The sequence below is a fragment of the Umbelopsis ramanniana genome, assembly GCF_025399195.1.
Source record: "Umbelopsis ramanniana AG unplaced genomic scaffold K450scaffold_59, whole genome shotgun sequence".
In the NCBI taxonomy this organism is placed as follows: Eukaryota; Fungi; Mucoromycota; class Umbelopsidomycetes; order Umbelopsidales; family Umbelopsidaceae; genus Umbelopsis; species Umbelopsis ramanniana.
Genome location: NW_026252145.1, coordinates 50778 through 66643, shown reverse-complemented (window position 1 = coordinate 66643; position 15866 = coordinate 50778). Strand labels below are relative to the sequence as shown.

Here is a 15866-nt window from a genome sequence, read left to right as displayed (position 1 = left end):
TCATTAAAGTGCGACAACTATCGAAGACCTGTCTTTCAGAAGCCTGTCTGGCAACAATGTAAGTGATTACCCGCAGTTATATCGCCAACTACACCTTAAACTATGTACAGTATCATGTACATTGTCAAGTAAACAAAATCGGCGTAACTGGGTTACAACACCATTACGCTCCTGCTTTGCCAAAGCTCTTTCATTGCACGAGGAACACACAGACAAGCTGTCGTTTAAAGTTTTGAATAGATAAAGAACCTGAGTCACCAATTCTATTACTTATCCATTACCAATGTACAACAAACATGAAGAACAAAAAAATCTATGTACAAAGAAGAAGGCATGTTTATGCCCAGATCCCAATGACGCTCATAATAGCAACGCCTATCCACATGGCAACGAAATAACTCCACTTAGTAGCATGATCCAGTTTCATAAAGCTCTCGTCATGGACCATCTCCGTAGCAATCAGGTTGACAAACGCCATATAGATAAGAATGCCTGCCGAGATAGAGTCGAAAATACCTTGCGTAAGCAATGCAGCCACTGAGTTCGCATTGTAAGATTGACTGATGCCGACTCCGATGACAACGCCTACAGGTGTGGTCATGGCAAACACGAAAGCCATTATGAATGCGTGCTGGTAGGTTTGGAAGGTGAGTTCGACCAGTCGAGCACCAAGTGCGAAGCCTTCAAAGAATTGATGAAAACAAAGCGCAATTAAAAGTCCCGTGAATTCATCTCCAGGACTAACACCAAGGGCAATACCAATAATCACAGAATGGAAGGTGATGCCCAGCTCTAGGATAAATGTCGATAGATCTTTGCGTTGGGCAGCCAAGAGTAAGATATCTCCGTGATCATGGCCATGAGATTCGGTATGTGGGTGGTGGTGATGATGTGCGTGAGGATAGTGATCGTTTGCGCTGCCATGGGTATGAGTGTGATGGGAGTGAATATGGGACAGTGCCATGACAGCAGCAGCATCTTGCACGTTGACCGGAGTTTGGCATGACTTGTTTCCAATGAGGGTTTCCTGCGATCTAGTAATAGCTCTAGTCGCATTGGCGTCTTTACTGGGATCCAGTATCTTCTCAACACTTTGTAAAGCTTCGGCATCTTGTTTTGCATTCTCCTCCTGACGCTTTTGTGCATGCTCCGATGCCAGGTGCTCTATCAGCTGCATAGCCAAAGCTGCAGTCATGGCAAACAAAGTTGCGAACGCCGTATATCCTGTATTCCAGATGGCAGGTAGACATGGCGAAGTTAAATTTTCCAAGGCGGAAGGCAACATATGTATAAATCCAGTGGCTAGAATGATGCCACTTCCGGCAAATTTTCCTAAACGCAAGCACGTTAATAACGCATAGTATTCAACATTGATCCTTTTTATAGTTGACTTACCAAGAGTTATAATTCTACCAGATATTCGAAAAGCAGGAAATGCTTTTGATAGTACTGGGATGAAGGCACCCAAACCTGAGGCGAACATAATGATGAACACGGCTGCAATGTGCATGCCAAGGTTATAATTACTTGGCTTTTCACTTGAGCATTCGTCAGTGGGCTCTGCGCTAATCCTTCGAACGAAGGCCAAAAAAAGGCCAGCCAATAACAGGGAAGGTGGAGGCATTGGCAAGCAAAGATGAGCGAGATTAGCTTTTGTCAAAAAACGCTCTAAAAAACGACCTTCCCGGTCATGATAAATTTTAATAGCCTGAGACAGTCACGATTGTGCATCCAAACTGGGTACCGCAAACGTTACAAGCTTATTTTAGCCCCATCTCGTGTTGTCCTTATCATAGTGGCCATACCAACGAGGACTATATCTGTTAATAGTAAAAGACCACTGCATCTATGGTGCGATTTACTTCAGATGTCCCAGTAATTAGTGCAAGTGCGCTGTATCGCAACCTCACACAACTTTGTTATCATACGAAAAAATTTTCCAAACCAAAAATCGCAATGTCATGTCTATCAGTGATCGGCATCAAACTTCAGTTTCACTTTGCAATTTTTCACACTTTCAAGTAAAACCAAGACAATTTACCCAGAGTTCTTTACCCTGGACGAAGACAGAGAGGCGTGTTGGTATAAGTTAGCGGCGTTTTACGAGAAACAGCGCTTGTTCTTAACGTCATTACGTAAAAAGTCGATAGTATTGCATTCTCTGATTAGATGCAAGCAGAGTAAAGCGGCGGTTGGTGGCGCAAGGTTTTATTGTTGACTATTGATCCTTTACTGCGTTTTCAAGGGATGAGACCTGTTCATGCAAATGCAGATCAAATGGAATCCAGGAGTGCACATCGCTCTATGAAATCGAGGGGGTTAGCGATGCAATGACAATAATGAATAAAAGCTATTCAACCACACCACAGCAAGTCAAATATTTTGAGATAAATAATCTAACACAATGCGTGATTTTATCAAGAAACCATTAATTGATACTTTGAAACAACAAAAAAAAAAAAAAATATTTACAGGCAAATGCCGACACACCTCAGAACGGTTTTATAGCGTATGCTGCCCTGGCAATGTCATCATAGCTGACCTCACCCTCGCTAAACGCCACAGGAGGATCAAACGGATTATATTCAAAAGGACAGTTTGATCCTTTGGGAGGTAACTCTCCATCGACGAAATATTTCTTGATGACTTGCAGTGTGCATTGGCTCGGCTGACCAAGGCTGCAGTGACCCCAACCGTAATGTTTGTGGAAGACACCGTTACCTTCCATAAGCTCTTCCAATCTTGCTGCATTCTCCACTGGCGTAACAGGATCTCCAGTTGCACCGACAATCAAAACCTTGTTCTTGGTTGTCCGATTCCAAGGACCAGTGTATCGCTCAGACGCCTTAACATTCCAATACAGGCACCGCATCATAGAAGTTCCCATTATGCGACCTGCAGTTGAGCTAACGTTGATGGCTTCATCGACTCCTTGCATCCAACTTGTAAGATTTTGATGTTCGTCATGATGTCCGTCGAGGCACATTATAGGACTTTGTGCTGCAAGATAAGGTTCAACCAGCGGACATAGATCCGTATCCCTTTGCATACTAGCATCAACAATGGCATCGCCACGGCCAGTGCGGATAGCCTCATCGATTGCTTCCGCAAATCGCGGCCACAAAGCTGCCTTATATGTTGAAGAAAATAGAAAGCCGGATACATCGAGCTCTGTCACCACCGATATCACGGGTTGGTTAGTTGCCAGCAGCGGTTTTTCGATAAGGTTGTTCACGAATTTGCGGATTGTGGATGCAACGTAGGAGTCACCGCTCAGAGAGTTGTTTGATTTGCGGGCTAATGCGCACTTTTCTGGTCCAGCAGCTTCACATGCTGATCCCATTGCGTCTATTCCATCGTCTGTATGGATAAGCGAGCTAGCAACGAGTTTGAGATTTTCACCAGAATAGAGGGATGGATCCAAACAGCCATCCACCATAAATCGACCAACTCTGTCAGGGAACATATTGACGTACACAGCCCCAATGAAGGTTCCGTAGCTGAAGCCGATATAGTTTGTCACATCTTCACCAAAAGCTTCTCTTAGAGCATCCAGATCTCTAGCTACCGAAGCAGTCGACACATATGGAAGAAAGTCTTTGTTTTTTCGAATACATTGGCTTGCAAATGCTTCTTGGACAGCCGCGAAGTTTGCTACGTTGTCTCCATATCCGAGTGCCTGCGGTCGATTGGCCATAAATTTTTTGCTCTCTATTCCATCTTCAAAGCATCGGATGGTGTTACTATCTCCTACACCGCGAGGGTCGAAGCCAATAATATCGTAATGTCCGTCCACCATCTTTGATACGACGTCTCCTGCTCTTTTGATGAAATCAACCCCAGAACCTCCGGGGCCACCGGGATTAACAAATAAGGCTCCTTTGGAAACTTTCTTCGTCGCTTTGAGTCGGATGAGTGCTAACTTGAACCGGGGACTGTCGGAATTATGCCAGTCAACAGGGACCTCAAAGGTTGAGCAGGTAAGTCCACTGCCGCAATCTGTCCAGGTGAAATTCCCATCTCGATACGTTTTTAAAGGAGCCTGCGCCTTCATTCATAGATTAGGCGGAAGGTGAATAATCGACACAGTATTTCAAGTATCTGAATCGTGCCTTACCCGTGCCGTTCGACAGCTAGGCTGCCAAAATTGAAGGTAACATAACATCGTCAGTACCAGGATGAAAACAACATATGGTTTAAATTTGTTGCGAGCAGCCGAACGTGTGAACTTCTGGTTTTGCGGCGATAAGCCGGCTTGCTTTTCCATAATGAAAGAAAAAGAAACGAGTTACTACGTTCTACCTAGCGAACCTTTACTGCGTCTCTTTTATTACATGCCTTGAGAAAAAATAATTGTTACACCGAGATATTTTACTGGCACAAATTTACTTTGCGAGCTTATCACCTGATGCGTAATACAGTTCAAATGTCCTTATCAATTGATTTGAACAGTACGCCCATTGACATTGTAATTACAGACGAGTCGTCAAAATACCGTCATCAAATACCATCTATATGAAGCAAGGGCCCATCAGTGAAATTTCGAGTATGTTTTGTTGATATCGGGCAAATATACAAATAGCAATTGCATTGATTTTACCGAGGACTAAGAGCCAGTATTGCTTCTATTCCAATATCTTATAAAAAAGACACCACACTTTGACCTTTTCTTTCTCAGCATTTTGTGATCGCCCACCTGCAATGAACACAGATGGATTGGCTGGCAAAAAGATAAACTTCGCTATATATTCATTACTACACTTTGATTTATTGAAATCACAATTTATCAGATGTCCATTTCATGATGATATCGCAACGCTCATAGTTGGGATGGGCCCCAAGGCGAATGGTTTTGAAGCCATGTTGTTTGTACAGGTTGATAGCGTTGGCTAGTCTTTGACTGGAGAGAATGGTGATCTCTGGAATATTGCGTGCTTTTGCCCAGTCGAGAGAAGCATACATAAGAAGGTGAGAGTATCCCTTGCCCTGATGGTGATCTGATACTGACATCTTTGAGAGTTCATATTCGCCATGTTCGGAGACCACCGCCACTGTGCCTATGATCTCTTCGGCATGTTGCAACAAAATAATCTCACCACCAGGGTCGATGATACTCTCTTGCGGGCGCTCAAGCTGGTTTATGTCGGACTTTTCAACCTTGAAATGACGCTCTACCCAGACCAAATTCAGTTCTCTAAAAGCTTTTTGATGTTCGGCAATTGGCAACCAAGTCACAAGATATACTTTGTCAACAACTTTCTGAAAATTGCCTTGCATTTAGTTGTCTGGTATGCGAATCGAGAATTAGCTTCCCTATGTGTTGCATTTACCTTTTCGTTCTTGTTAATTACATAATATATATTGATACATGACTCGGGAATGGGTTCGTTTGGTCTTGGTGCGTTTTGCAAAGCAGTTTCTGCCCAATCGTTCTACAAGAACCATTTAGGATACCGAGGATCAACATCGTTCTCAAAACATTCAATCATGCCTCTTCGCAGAACTGTTTCCATGGAGTCCTTTCGCTGCGTACAACGGCAAATTCAGTTCTTGTGATTGGTGCCATAATATTATTTCGACAGGTCGCAGGTTAAAGTGGGTTCATTTTATAGGAGGACAAAATGAGTCAGAAGGAGCTTCAAATATTAAAACACAGTCATGACTTGTCGCCATCACTTTTTCTTTTAAATGAATTGTTCGTGCGCAGACGACTGCCTCGTCGAGGTAAAGTAGAAAACTTCTTCGCATTTCCTTCTTTCTTCATTCCAGATGTATCCTTTCTTTCAATTTTGTGGGGCGATACACTGCAGATGGCGGTTTACTGATAATTTTTTTGATTAATAATCGCGAGGTAGCCTAGGAAAAACGTGAGTGACTCAAAAGAAACACACTCCGACTCTCCTGTATGTTGAACTTAATATCAGCAGCCAACAATGCCGGTAGAAGGTTGACATCGTAAGGAGCTATGAAGATGTAATTGGTTTGCGTATCTATCCACCACTTGAGTATGTCTGAAACGAGATTTCGCAAGTAAACGTGTCAATATAGGCATTGGCTGCAATGAAAAGGGGTTTGACCTACAAATTGTAGTCTTTTTATGAATTATGAGAACTGACCAATGGACGGAAAACTGCAGTTTTTGGATAGGCTTGTTCAGTTGAAGAGATAGGTTTGCAGATCTTTTTTTTTGGCACATACTTTGCCATACATCTTTCACTGTTCTGCTCAGAAGAATATTACCAGTTGAAACGAATATTACCTAGTATTCGTTATATTGGAAAATTCGTGTCATCGATGACATCTTGTTGTAAACCTTGCGGTATCTACTGAGCACAACGATGAGATCCAATAATAGATCAACGTTACCTTTTTTTCTCTGCACTAGACACAAAGGTTTATAATGGAAATTTCCTGTCCATCAACATGGTATGTCGGACACGAACGAGAATTCAGTTGCACTGATCCAAATTAACGGGATTGGTCACAATATCATTGAAAATAGATGCGGATATTCGGATGTTCTGCCCGATGAGCATAAGCGCTTGTTGAAGGATGGCGTTCACAGCCACATTTTCTTCAAAGGAAAACCTTGGGTTTCAAATTCTTCATCTGTAAGATCTCCAAGTCAGAGAGAAAGAAGCCTATAAAGAAGCTACAGTATTTATGAAAAAGACAGCATACTCCATCCTGTTTATTATAAACGCCATTCCATATACACTACGGTAAAAGTCGCTGACAATTTCAGCCTTGATAGCATGCCCATTTTTACAGCAAACAAAACCTTTGTCCTGAACAGCGCTAAGAAGGAAATGGATTGCCAGCCAACGATGGTACCAAGAGATCAGTATTTCTGCAAGACGTTTGGTTATGCCACCCCCATACCCACCTACAAAGGCGCAGTACATTCTGTCGACAGCATCCCATTACTCGCAGCATCTCAAAGTCATTCCACCAAACTTCCAACAAGTCCCCGTACACTTCCATCAACATTTTTAAAATAGGATTCGTTAATGTGACATTGGGCTTCAATTAAAAGATTTTTTTTCATGGTTGAGGATCGTATGTACAACAAGTAGCCTGATTCAAATATTGGTGTTTGCGCTTCCACTTCACATCTCCGTATCTTCGTCTACACCTCGTATATATAACACATTGTTGCATCTAAGGAGGAGAATGATGTTAGATCATGAAGAAAAAAACTACATACGTGTCATCGAGCATGGCTCTACATACCTAATGAGGACTTCGCCCAAAGTTCCTGTTGAAACACCATCCTCGAATTCCTCAGTGTTTGCGAGCTACATTAGAAGATAGAACATGGTAAGTTGAAGATCGAACGAATGCATAGATCAACGTTTATCGTTCCTAACCTGGAGGTTCATGTATGAATCAACTGAGACGAGGTAACCCTTGTATTCTCCTCCCCACTTCAGTTTGACCATTACTGGCTTTCCGGTCAATTCGTTGAGGAATGGCTTTGGGTTAACGGGAACAAACTGTTTCAAAAAAGCAAGATTAGTTCACTGTGACCGAGAATTCCTTTGAATCACAGGTACTGATAAAGCAGAGAGGTTAATCCTTACCGCAGACATTATCAACTGGGGAGCTGCAATCTAATCCTTGATGTCAGACTGAGTTCGCGTTTGCTTCCTGAAGAAAAAAAGACCTTTTTGTTTCACGTCATACAATTTTATGACTCTTTTAAATTTTTGATTGCTTTCAACCTCACCGATGACAAAGTCAATTCACCACCTTTCTCAGGGTGTATGTTTTGATTATTATAGCGAAGGAACTTCCTTGTCAATCTATCAATTCATTGAATTAATCTAATATTCTACAGTATCATTGGCCATGTATGTCGAAACAGCTAGTTTCCGAGCATTGAGCTTCGCAAGTGTTGCAATTTGGCAATGCTCTACCCTTCAAGCACACGCGAGCTTGCCTAATAGAGCAAACAATTATAATGATTAGCCATTATTTCGGCCAATCTGACAATGAAACCCGGAACATGGCTTGATGTAGGCACAGTCTGCAAAAGAAGGGACATGAACTAGATACACAATACTCATTCCAAAGTCGGCATTGATTGTTACAGGGTTCTCCCTTTTCGAGACTGATAGCTTTTCAAAAATACTTCGAACCTTGTGGGCATAGTTTAGTCTAATCAGTTTGCAACGACTTTGATGGACTCTGTGACAACAGCGAGAGTAGAGAGAATTTAATGTGCTGGATTTAAAAGAACAGCTAAGAGATATTTCGGTAAACGATGCATGTAAAAGAAAATGTGAAAAAAGAAGGATTGTGATGTATTTACAAATAGAGTGGGAGGAAAGTGCATGAGATGAAGTGAGCTTTTTTATATTATGCGAATTTTGAAAGAGGCTAACTTTTGCTTCTTTTCAGACCATGTCATATGGCGACGCTTAGGAGCACATTCTTCCGAGCATGCATTGGCAGCTTTCTTTTCCAACTTCAACTTTCGCTGGGCCTCCCTCTTCACATGGCATTGGACACACTCATCGTACTTTGCTTCAATACCCTTGTCGTCCAATCCTTGCAATCTCCACAATGTGTGCCAGAAAAGAGTACGAGCTTGACGGAACTTTCTTTCCTTAACAAGCTTCTCTTTGATGGTAGAGAGATGCCTTAACTCCTCGTCCTTGGTGGGGCCGTCAGGAGTATCTGCAGCAGTCTGAAAACGCTTGTTCAAAACATCCCACAGCAAATCCAATTCGTCTGGAGAGAGACCATCGAGTCCTGGAGAAAGGGAGGCGCTTCGCTTTACATCGGCAACAACGGTTCCATTTTCCTGGTAGGCGGGTAGTGCTTCATTGTAAGGGAAGTTACCATTGCTGAAAGCAAGGTAATTCATGTTGAAGGTATGATTGACGACGATAGAAAGTAAGGCAGGTGCAAGCAATGGGTAATCCCGCAACAGTGCAACCGGGCTACGAGTGGAATTGGCAATGGCCAAAGTACCATCTGAAGACTTTCCTTTTAAGACAGTAGGAACATCCCAGTTAGGCATTACAGCCTGAGAGATAAAGGAAGCGAAAGTATTTGGTGTGGCGTCAGCGGATGCATATAGATCCATAAAGTCAAGGTCTAATATTTCAGCAGCTTGATGTGGAGAGAATGATGACGATGATGAAGTTAATGAGTGTGGTGAAGAATTATCATCGCTATGGTTGGAAGATGGTGGCGTTATAGGCGGAACTGTCTCAGTATCCGATTCCACTCCAGTTTCAGGTTCCCCGTGCTTTTGCCGTAAGCGCTTGAGCTCGGCCTTCAGCTTGTTATTCTCATCTTGTAATGCTCTATTTCTTGTTTGAAGCTCCTTGTTGCGATCATCACAATCTTTGACTTGTTCTTCAAGGGTAGAAATATATTCTGGGGAAGGTAAATAAATTTCAGGTTAGGATTTACGCCCAGGTAAAGATCAAAATTGCCCCTTGAGAGGCTTTTTTTTTTTTTTTTGGGTATCCAATAAACATACCCTTTCTTCGAACTCTAAAGTTTCGAGCAGAAATCTTATTGCGGAGCTGCCTTCGCTCTTTGGAAGTCATCTTCTTGAGAGTTTCTGGATCAGGTCGCCAGTCAGTTTCATCATTGTCAAAGTTTTGGAGAGGCGAACCATGTTGCTGGTGAGGCGGTGAGTTGGCTGGTGGAGAACTAGACTCTGATCCATAGGCGGGAGGCACGTGGTCTGAGAGGGATTCCATTTTGATTGGTTGGCTTTCGACATGTTCAGTGATGGTAGGCATTGGAACGATATCGCCTGAAACGATGGAATCCATGGCGGACGTTGATACAGCAGTGTTTGCGGCAAGTATATTTTCGCTATCTGCTTGCATGAGATAAGTGAGAATGTCGATGTCATCGAACACGGGCAGATCAGGTTGCCGATTTGCCTGATTATTCATCAAACCAAATATCAATGGGGAGAAACTTGAGGTAGAGTTAGGCAATTGGGTATTGCCCGAAGCGACACTCGGGTTCTGGTTTTCCTCACCGTCAAACCACTGCATTGTATTTGTATTCAGTTCATCAAAGCTAGTCATATTGAATAAGGTAAGAAAAGAATGTGGAAAGAAGAAAGAAAGAGGAGTTGAACGATGAGTTTGAAAAAAGGGTTCCAGTGATATTAACAAAGTCCGCATCCCAAAAGCAGTCCTGTGGTTGCGCTTACGCGTACGCGGACCGAAAAATCCGATTGGTTGGTCGGCTACAAGTCCACCCGCTGCCTACGTATCTCACCGCTCAGTTCATTTGACTCATACACCTTTAAAACGCCTGTCTGAAACCCATTTACCTTTCAATCACACTGTGCTGTCTAAATTAGGAGAATAGATTTAGCACTTTGCATTCGCGTTTTCATCCTGTCCTATACATTAACTTACAGGTCATCTTTATGAACTCGATAATAGTATTCTGCAATATCTGATCGACCGAGAAAATCGACAAATTCTTCATCATGCGTGATGACGATCAACTGAAAGTTGGCTTGTTTTCTGCGAACCCGAATAATGCTGTTTACGACAAACCATTGTCAGCACGTGCATTGCGCCACATGGAAGGCACTGAAGGTTCTGATGCATACCTGGCCAAACTTGTTGCCAAGCTCTCAATGTTATCTCGATCAAGGTTCGTCGTGGGCTCATCCAGAGCTAATATTCCGCAGTTGATACAAAACGTCTCCGCCAACGCAAGCCGAATGATAATAGATGTCAGCACCTTTTGCCCTGCACTGCAACGCCCCCGCATTTGCATTTTAACCCCGTTCTGTACCATCATGACCTGGTGTGCAGGGAGCAATTAGTCACCCGTGACTGGCTTCTAGGTTTTCTCTTTCCATTGCAGTATACAACTTACTCTGTAATTATATGATCGGTTGGACGCTGGCCCATCGTTGTCTGACTGGATTTCGATATAGTCGATGTCTGCAAGCAGATGTCATTATCGTGAGAATGCATTCACCCACACAAATCGAACTCTCATTTTATCACCTACCTCCTCCTTTATAGGTATTAATCCAAAGTTCCTTGATGATTTTATTCAAATCTTCCATTTTCAGGGCATGGAACCGCATGATAGCCCTGAAGAGCAAATTGTCAGTAGTGGTGACTAACAAAACGTGGTTAGCTTGAGCACATACTTTTCAAGCGCAGAGGCATATTTGTTCATATCAGCGATAGCCATTTCCGATGCCTAGTGTCAATAGTACATTATAAGGAGGGGACAGGTAAGCTCAGCCATATCCAAGGCATGAAAAATTAGATCTTAGATATATTTACCCTGACGCCAATAAAATGCTTTCGATGCAGCTTATCAATGTCCTTATATTCAGTCTTGAGATCATATTCATAACGCTCGATTTGATCGTCCATTTGTCGGAGTTCTCCTTGGATTCCGCCACGCTATACCCCACACCAGAAAGGCATCAGTCACGCCAATACATCTTTATGTTACGTAACAATGACTTTTTCTCTCTCACTTTGTCAATTAATTCTGCTTGCCGACTCTGAAGTGTCTCAAGGTGACTTTCATAGGATGTGTTGTCCCATTGCTGCAGCTGGCGATGAAGTTCGTGGATTTCGACTTGCAATTTTTCGATGTTGGTTACAGCAGCTCGGTATCGCAGATTGTCAGTCAGATCACGCTCGAGATTTTTGACCTCACTTAGCCGCTTCTCTATTTCCGCCAACTTGGACGCCAGAGTCGCATTTTGAACTTTGATGCTCTCGACCTTTTTATCCAGTGCTTTCTTTTCCTCCAAACATCTGTTGAGTTGATCTGGACCGGCTTGTTCAACATACCTATCGACATATGTGAGCTCGAGATTCGAAGGGTGGGATAAGTATGTATGCTTACATTTGAATTGCCGCCGCAAATGACTTGAGTTTTCCAGAGTCTTGCTCCATTGAGTTGATCTCTTGTTGAAGTTCATCTTGCTCTTGAGCGCTACTTTCTTGAAACCTTCGAAGGTTCTGCAACAGCTCTCCAATTTTGGTTGACAGCGTGATAATCTTGTCGTCATTCTGGGATTGCGATGGTTCTAATGCTTTGCTATCGTTGAGCAGGGAATCAATTTGAGCCTGCAAGTTCTCCTTGGTTTGCAATTTCTGCTCCATATTGACAAGCTCTTCTCTGGCATCCCGCACCTTCACTTCAAGAAGTTGTGCTCTACTCGTCTGCCGAGTTCGATCATCATGTAACGCTTTGACCGCTCTTCGCAACGCTCTCCTACGTGCATGCATCAAATCAAGATTAAGAAAAAGGACAAAGACACAGTGAATGATAAAGTGGGAGCCTCTTTTACTTACCCTTTGTCAGCAAGCTGTTCCATCTCACGACTACATTCGTCTATGGTTTTGGTCGACCCCGATATACTGAGCTCTTCCTCTAACGACCGAATTTCATCTGATAGCACTCGAATTTCCGATTTGATGCGGACGACATCCTCAACCTTGCGTTTTACATTAGAGATATTCTTCCTTTCTTCTTCTAGGGTATGTACAGTTTCTTTCACCTTGAAAACAGAGCGATAAGTCGGTTATAATGTAACCAATGTACCTGTATTTACAGAAAAGCTTACTTTCTCAGATTCTGTTGCCAGCTGTCGTTTCGTTTCTTGTAGCTCAGTTTCTGAATTTTTGCAAATGTCCAACTCGACATCACGCAACTGTATGAGCTTGTTCCAGGAAGGCTGTGCTTGCTTCAACCGGGAGAGCCGTTCTTCTAAATCGACTATCTCTTGTTTGATTCCTCGTACTTGTTGAGGTTGCTTGACCATTAAATCATCAAGCTAGCATGATGGTTCATTGTAAAATGAATAGCGGTAATCGACTGGCTGTATAATCGATTCACTTACCTTCTTTACCAACACATCCATCTCTGAAGTGTCATGGAAACCACGTCTACACAAAGGACAAGTGTCGGTCTTTTTTGCTGCCGCCAAGAACCGCTTGTACATTTCAACAGCACCATCCACTCCAGACAGCATGCTATTGGGCGTGTTAGAAAAAATTTGAAAACAGGTATTTAACCATGTTATAATGTACCTTTTGTTTTCTTGGATTTCTGCTTCACAGTCGGCAATCATATCCGGTAGCCTTTCATCATTGCATACTTGACGAATTTGCTCCTCAAGGTCTGCGAAAGCAGATGATGAGATACGCCTTACTCGAGCAAATACTCACAAAGCATCTTACCTCGGCATTCACTTTTCTTCTTATTATAATCAGCTTGAGCAATATTCAATTTCGTTTCGGCGGAGGATACTTGTCCAATTAGATCAGATAATTGCTTATTTGCATTTCGTAGTTGTTGATCCTTGGTTCTAAATAAATTCACAAACAATTAATCGCTACCTCTGCCACTGCCCCACTTGCCGACAATACGCATCAACACATACTCTTCGGCACTTTCGACATCTTGCTCCAAGCCATCAATGGTAGGTTCATGGCCTGTCATCTTTTGTACGTGCTCTTTGCATTCAGCGTAGCTAATTACAATTGATCAGTCTTCGAAGGGATTTGCCTCGTTATATTTGGCATAATAATCAGGCACCTACAGTCCATTCATAGTTGCCGAAAGCCGGTCCCGATCCTGTTTCTTCAGGCTCAATTTAGCTCGAGTATCGCCTTGCTTGTTCAATACAGTGATCTCATCATTTCGGGCAGATATACCGTCGTCAACATCTCGCAGCTCTCTCTCTTTATCAGCCAGCTGTTCTGAAAGATTATCTGCCAAGCTTTCATTTCGGGATGCTTTTAGATCATTTTGGGCCTGCTCAAACTTCTGGCGCAAGTATTCTATTTCGCTTTTGCTTGCTTTGATTTCCTTCATCTGGCTGGTGAGTCGCTTGATATTTTGTTGATTGATTTCCTGGATATGCATGTTAGCACCAAAGTTTTATAAGAAAGTATGCACCGCATACGTACCAATTGCTTTTTGGTAAACTTTATGCCTTCTTCGAGACTGGTCTTCTCACTACGAACGAGTTGAATTTCGGAATCTAACTCTTCTCGTTTATCACTGGATTCTTTCTATGAACAAGAATTGCCATGCCATGCTTTAGCGTACGATTTCTTTAGCATATATGATTTGATTGCTTTCAACAATACTCCATACCTTCAATCTTAGTCGTGTGGCTTGCTTCTCTTCGATCAAACGAGCGAGCTTCTCTTCAAAGCGATTGATGTCATCGTTGCCAATATCCTCTTCACTAAGAGCCAAAAAGGAATATCGTTGATTTGCCTTGAGTATAATATCCTTTCGTTCTTTAATTCTTTGTTCGTTGGCCTGAAAGAGACCCATATATGCATTGCAATTAGTAGATAAGACTCTCATGAATAAAATGGACACGAAGTTCTTACATCTTTCTCGGCTTGAAGTTTTCCCAAGTGTGTCATCTTATCAAGAACCTGTTGTTGGTAGATCTTGAGCTGGGCTTCCAATGCACCTTGTTCTTCTGCTATGTGTTTCCTGGTTTCTTCGTCGGTGGATATACGTGACTGATGTTGCTCCTTCATCCTCTCCAGTTCTGTATCGGATTGCGACATCATTTTCATGTTGGCTGCGAGTTCATCTCGATTTTCGCCAGTGACCTGCATCTGGTGAACTTTCTGCTCAAGCTTAGCTTCCAGTGATTGGAGTTCTTGTACTTTTGCTAGAAGTGAGTCTATTTCGGCCGCTACTTCATGCATCTGCTGATCCAAAGTTGTCACACTCTGCCTCTTCTTTGCCATTTCGTTTTTCATCAATGCAACTGTTTTTCTAATCTTGACGGCCTTTTCCTTGTCACTTGCCATTGCCTGCAATTTTTGTGTGTCCACACGCAAGTTTTCATTTCGATTCTTTCGAAGGTCTTTGATATTAACGAGTGCTTTGGTATATTTCGTAGAGGAGAAGATTTCATCAAACTTTTTTTTTAGAATGCTTGCTTCTGACAATGGCCTTACGTACTCATACAATTAGCGCATGGATATCTAGCTCATTAAATTGATGAAACGAGACTCACCAGTTACTTTCTTCTTGATGGCAAAAGATGACATTGTCCAAGATAGCCTTTGGTACACCTAGATGTAGCGGCAGCTCTGCATCCAATTCGGCACACCGCGTACTGATACTATAAGTCTAATAGTATTTAAAATCAGCTTATATTGTACCCAGGTCGATATTGCCCTTTTTATACACCTACTTCGCCAGTCTGTTCATTTCGGGTCTGCAGCAAACTCTCCAAGGTCTTCAATTTTGCGGTGGTCTTGGTCTGCGTCAAGCTCATTGACCGCGTACATGTCATATGCGTGCCTCTAACGTTTTTGAATTTCAGTTTGATCTGGGCTTTGACCTCTGCCTTGCCTGCAAGCTAATACAAGACACTCTGCATTTATAATCCGTGTTACGCATGATGATTCTTGAACTCCAGCAACTGACCTTGGTATCGTGGATGAAGGCACCACCTTTGCTGTTTGGGGGGAGATCGCCCGTACATGCATACTTGAGACACTCAATGATCGTCTATAAAGTATGCGAATCAATTTATTAAAAAAATGGAAGGCCACTTTGAATACTGTCTGGCGACGCATATGTTTGCTAGATATCATAAAAGCTGCGCGTTCGCATAAGGGTACTGACCGTTTTTCCCGAGCCATTAGCACCGACAATTAGGGTGAGAGGGCTATAGAATTGAATGACATTTGGATTCTCAGGATCGAATGAGCGAATTCCTCGTATAAGGAGCTTGTCGACCGACGACATTAGGACAGAAGGAAGAGACAGTAGTGACTGCGAGGTAGCGAAAGTGGTTACCATGGCAATTTTTTGGACTGCCGTTTATGGATGCCACCCTAATTCTATTATCT

General features: G+C 42.7%; 6 protein-coding genes across 6 annotated transcripts; all 6 read right to left on the bottom strand.

The window, feature by feature from the left end:
* Positions 1–222: 222 nt before the first annotated feature.
* K450DRAFT_283189 (uncharacterized protein) lies at positions 223–1656 on the bottom strand. The gene is made up of 2 exons (XM_051593470.1): positions 1396–1656; positions 223–1332 (listed from the first exon to the last, which is right to left on the bottom strand). The coding sequence occupies exons 1-2, from the start codon at positions 1622–1624 to the stop codon at positions 338–340; spliced, it is 1224 nt and encodes a 407-aa protein (XP_051441748.1). The 5' UTR covers positions 1625–1656; the 3' UTR covers positions 223–337.
* A 751-nt stretch (positions 1657–2407) lies between these two features.
* K450DRAFT_255370 (uncharacterized protein) lies at positions 2408–4677 on the bottom strand. Its single transcript, XM_051591335.1, has 2 exons — positions 4118–4677; positions 2408–4048 (listed from the first exon to the last, which is right to left on the bottom strand). The coding sequence occupies exons 1-2, from the start codon at positions 4265–4267 to the stop codon at positions 2492–2494; spliced, it is 1707 nt and encodes a 568-aa protein (XP_051441747.1). The 5' UTR covers positions 4268–4677; the 3' UTR covers positions 2408–2491.
* Positions 4678–4721: 44 nt separating this feature from the next.
* K450DRAFT_255368 (uncharacterized protein) lies at positions 4722–5439 on the bottom strand. Its single transcript, XM_051591334.1, has one exon. It carries the CDS (start codon positions 5275–5277, stop codon positions 4777–4779), a length of 501 nt encoding a protein of 166 aa, XP_051441746.1. The 5' UTR covers positions 5278–5439; the 3' UTR covers positions 4722–4776.
* A 1613-nt stretch (positions 5440–7052) lies between these two features.
* Positions 7053–7631, bottom strand: K450DRAFT_255362 (uncharacterized protein). The gene is made up of 4 exons (XM_051591333.1): positions 7584–7631; positions 7371–7496; positions 7234–7298; positions 7053–7161 (listed from the first exon to the last, which is right to left on the bottom strand). Exons 1-4 carry the CDS (start codon positions 7590–7592, stop codon positions 7110–7112), a joined length of 252 nt encoding a protein of 83 aa, XP_051441745.1. The 5' UTR covers positions 7593–7631; the 3' UTR covers positions 7053–7109.
* Positions 7632–9258: 1627 nt separating this feature from the next.
* Positions 9259–10147, bottom strand: K450DRAFT_255358 (uncharacterized protein). Its single transcript, XM_051591332.1, has 2 exons — positions 10013–10147; positions 9259–9948 (listed from the first exon to the last, which is right to left on the bottom strand). Exon 2 carries the CDS (start codon positions 9921–9923, stop codon positions 9423–9425), a length of 501 nt encoding a protein of 166 aa, XP_051441744.1. The 5' UTR covers positions 9924–9948; positions 10013–10147; the 3' UTR covers positions 9259–9422.
* Positions 10148–10396: 249 nt separating this feature from the next.
* Positions 10397–15762, bottom strand: K450DRAFT_178854 (uncharacterized protein; the record flags this gene model as incomplete). Its single annotated transcript, XM_051584304.1, has 22 exons — positions 10397–10529; positions 10601–10797; positions 10873–10940; positions 11011–11096; positions 11156–11208; positions 11295–11417; positions 11495–11816; positions 11872–12243; positions 12324–12529; positions 12596–12784; positions 12848–13004; positions 13062–13152; positions 13212–13339; positions 13415–13504; positions 13574–13887; positions 13908–14044; positions 14175–14304; positions 14379–14958; positions 15023–15138; positions 15203–15370; positions 15439–15522; positions 15640–15762. 22 exons carry the CDS (start codon positions 15760–15762, stop codon positions 10397–10399), a joined length of 3867 nt encoding a protein of 1288 aa, XP_051441743.1.
* Between the last annotated feature and the right edge of the window lie 104 nt (positions 15763–15866).

What these genes read in the sequence shown, in the direction of transcription:
- K450DRAFT_283189 (XM_051593470.1), bottom strand. Translation starts at nt 1,624, where the DNA reads ATGCCTCCACCTTCCCTGTTATTGGCTGGCCTTTTTTTGGCCTTCGTT. An exon ending in TGGTAGAATTATAACTCTTG is followed by an intron (nt 1,333 to 1,395) that starts GTAAGTCAACTA and finishes GCTTGCGTTTAG; the next exon opens with GAAAATTTGCCGGAAGTGGC.
- K450DRAFT_255370 (XM_051591335.1), bottom strand. Translation starts at nt 4,267, where the DNA reads ATGGAAAAGCAAGCCGGCTTATCGCCGCAAAACCAGAAGTTCACACGT. An exon ending in CTAGCTGTCGAACGGCACGG is followed by an intron (nt 4,049 to 4,117) that starts GTAAGGCACGAT and finishes CTATGAATGAAG; the next exon opens with GCGCAGGCTCCTTTAAAAAC.
- K450DRAFT_255368 (XM_051591334.1), bottom strand. Translation starts at nt 5,277, where the DNA reads ATGCAAGGCAATTTTCAGAAAGTTGTTGACAAAGTATATCTTGTGACT.
- K450DRAFT_255362 (XM_051591333.1), bottom strand. An exon ending in ATTCATACATGAACCTCCAG is followed by an intron (nt 7,299 to 7,370) that starts GTTAGGAACGAT and finishes CTTCTAATGTAG; the next exon opens with CTCGCAAACACTGAGGAATT. An exon ending in TTGGGCGAAGTCCTCATTAG is followed by an intron (nt 7,162 to 7,233) that starts GTATGTAGAGCC and finishes TCTCCTCCTTAG; the next exon opens with ATGCAACAATGTGTTATATA.
- K450DRAFT_255358 (XM_051591332.1), bottom strand. Translation starts at nt 9,923, where the DNA reads ATGAATAATCAGGCAAATCGGCAACCTGATCTGCCCGTGTTCGATGAC.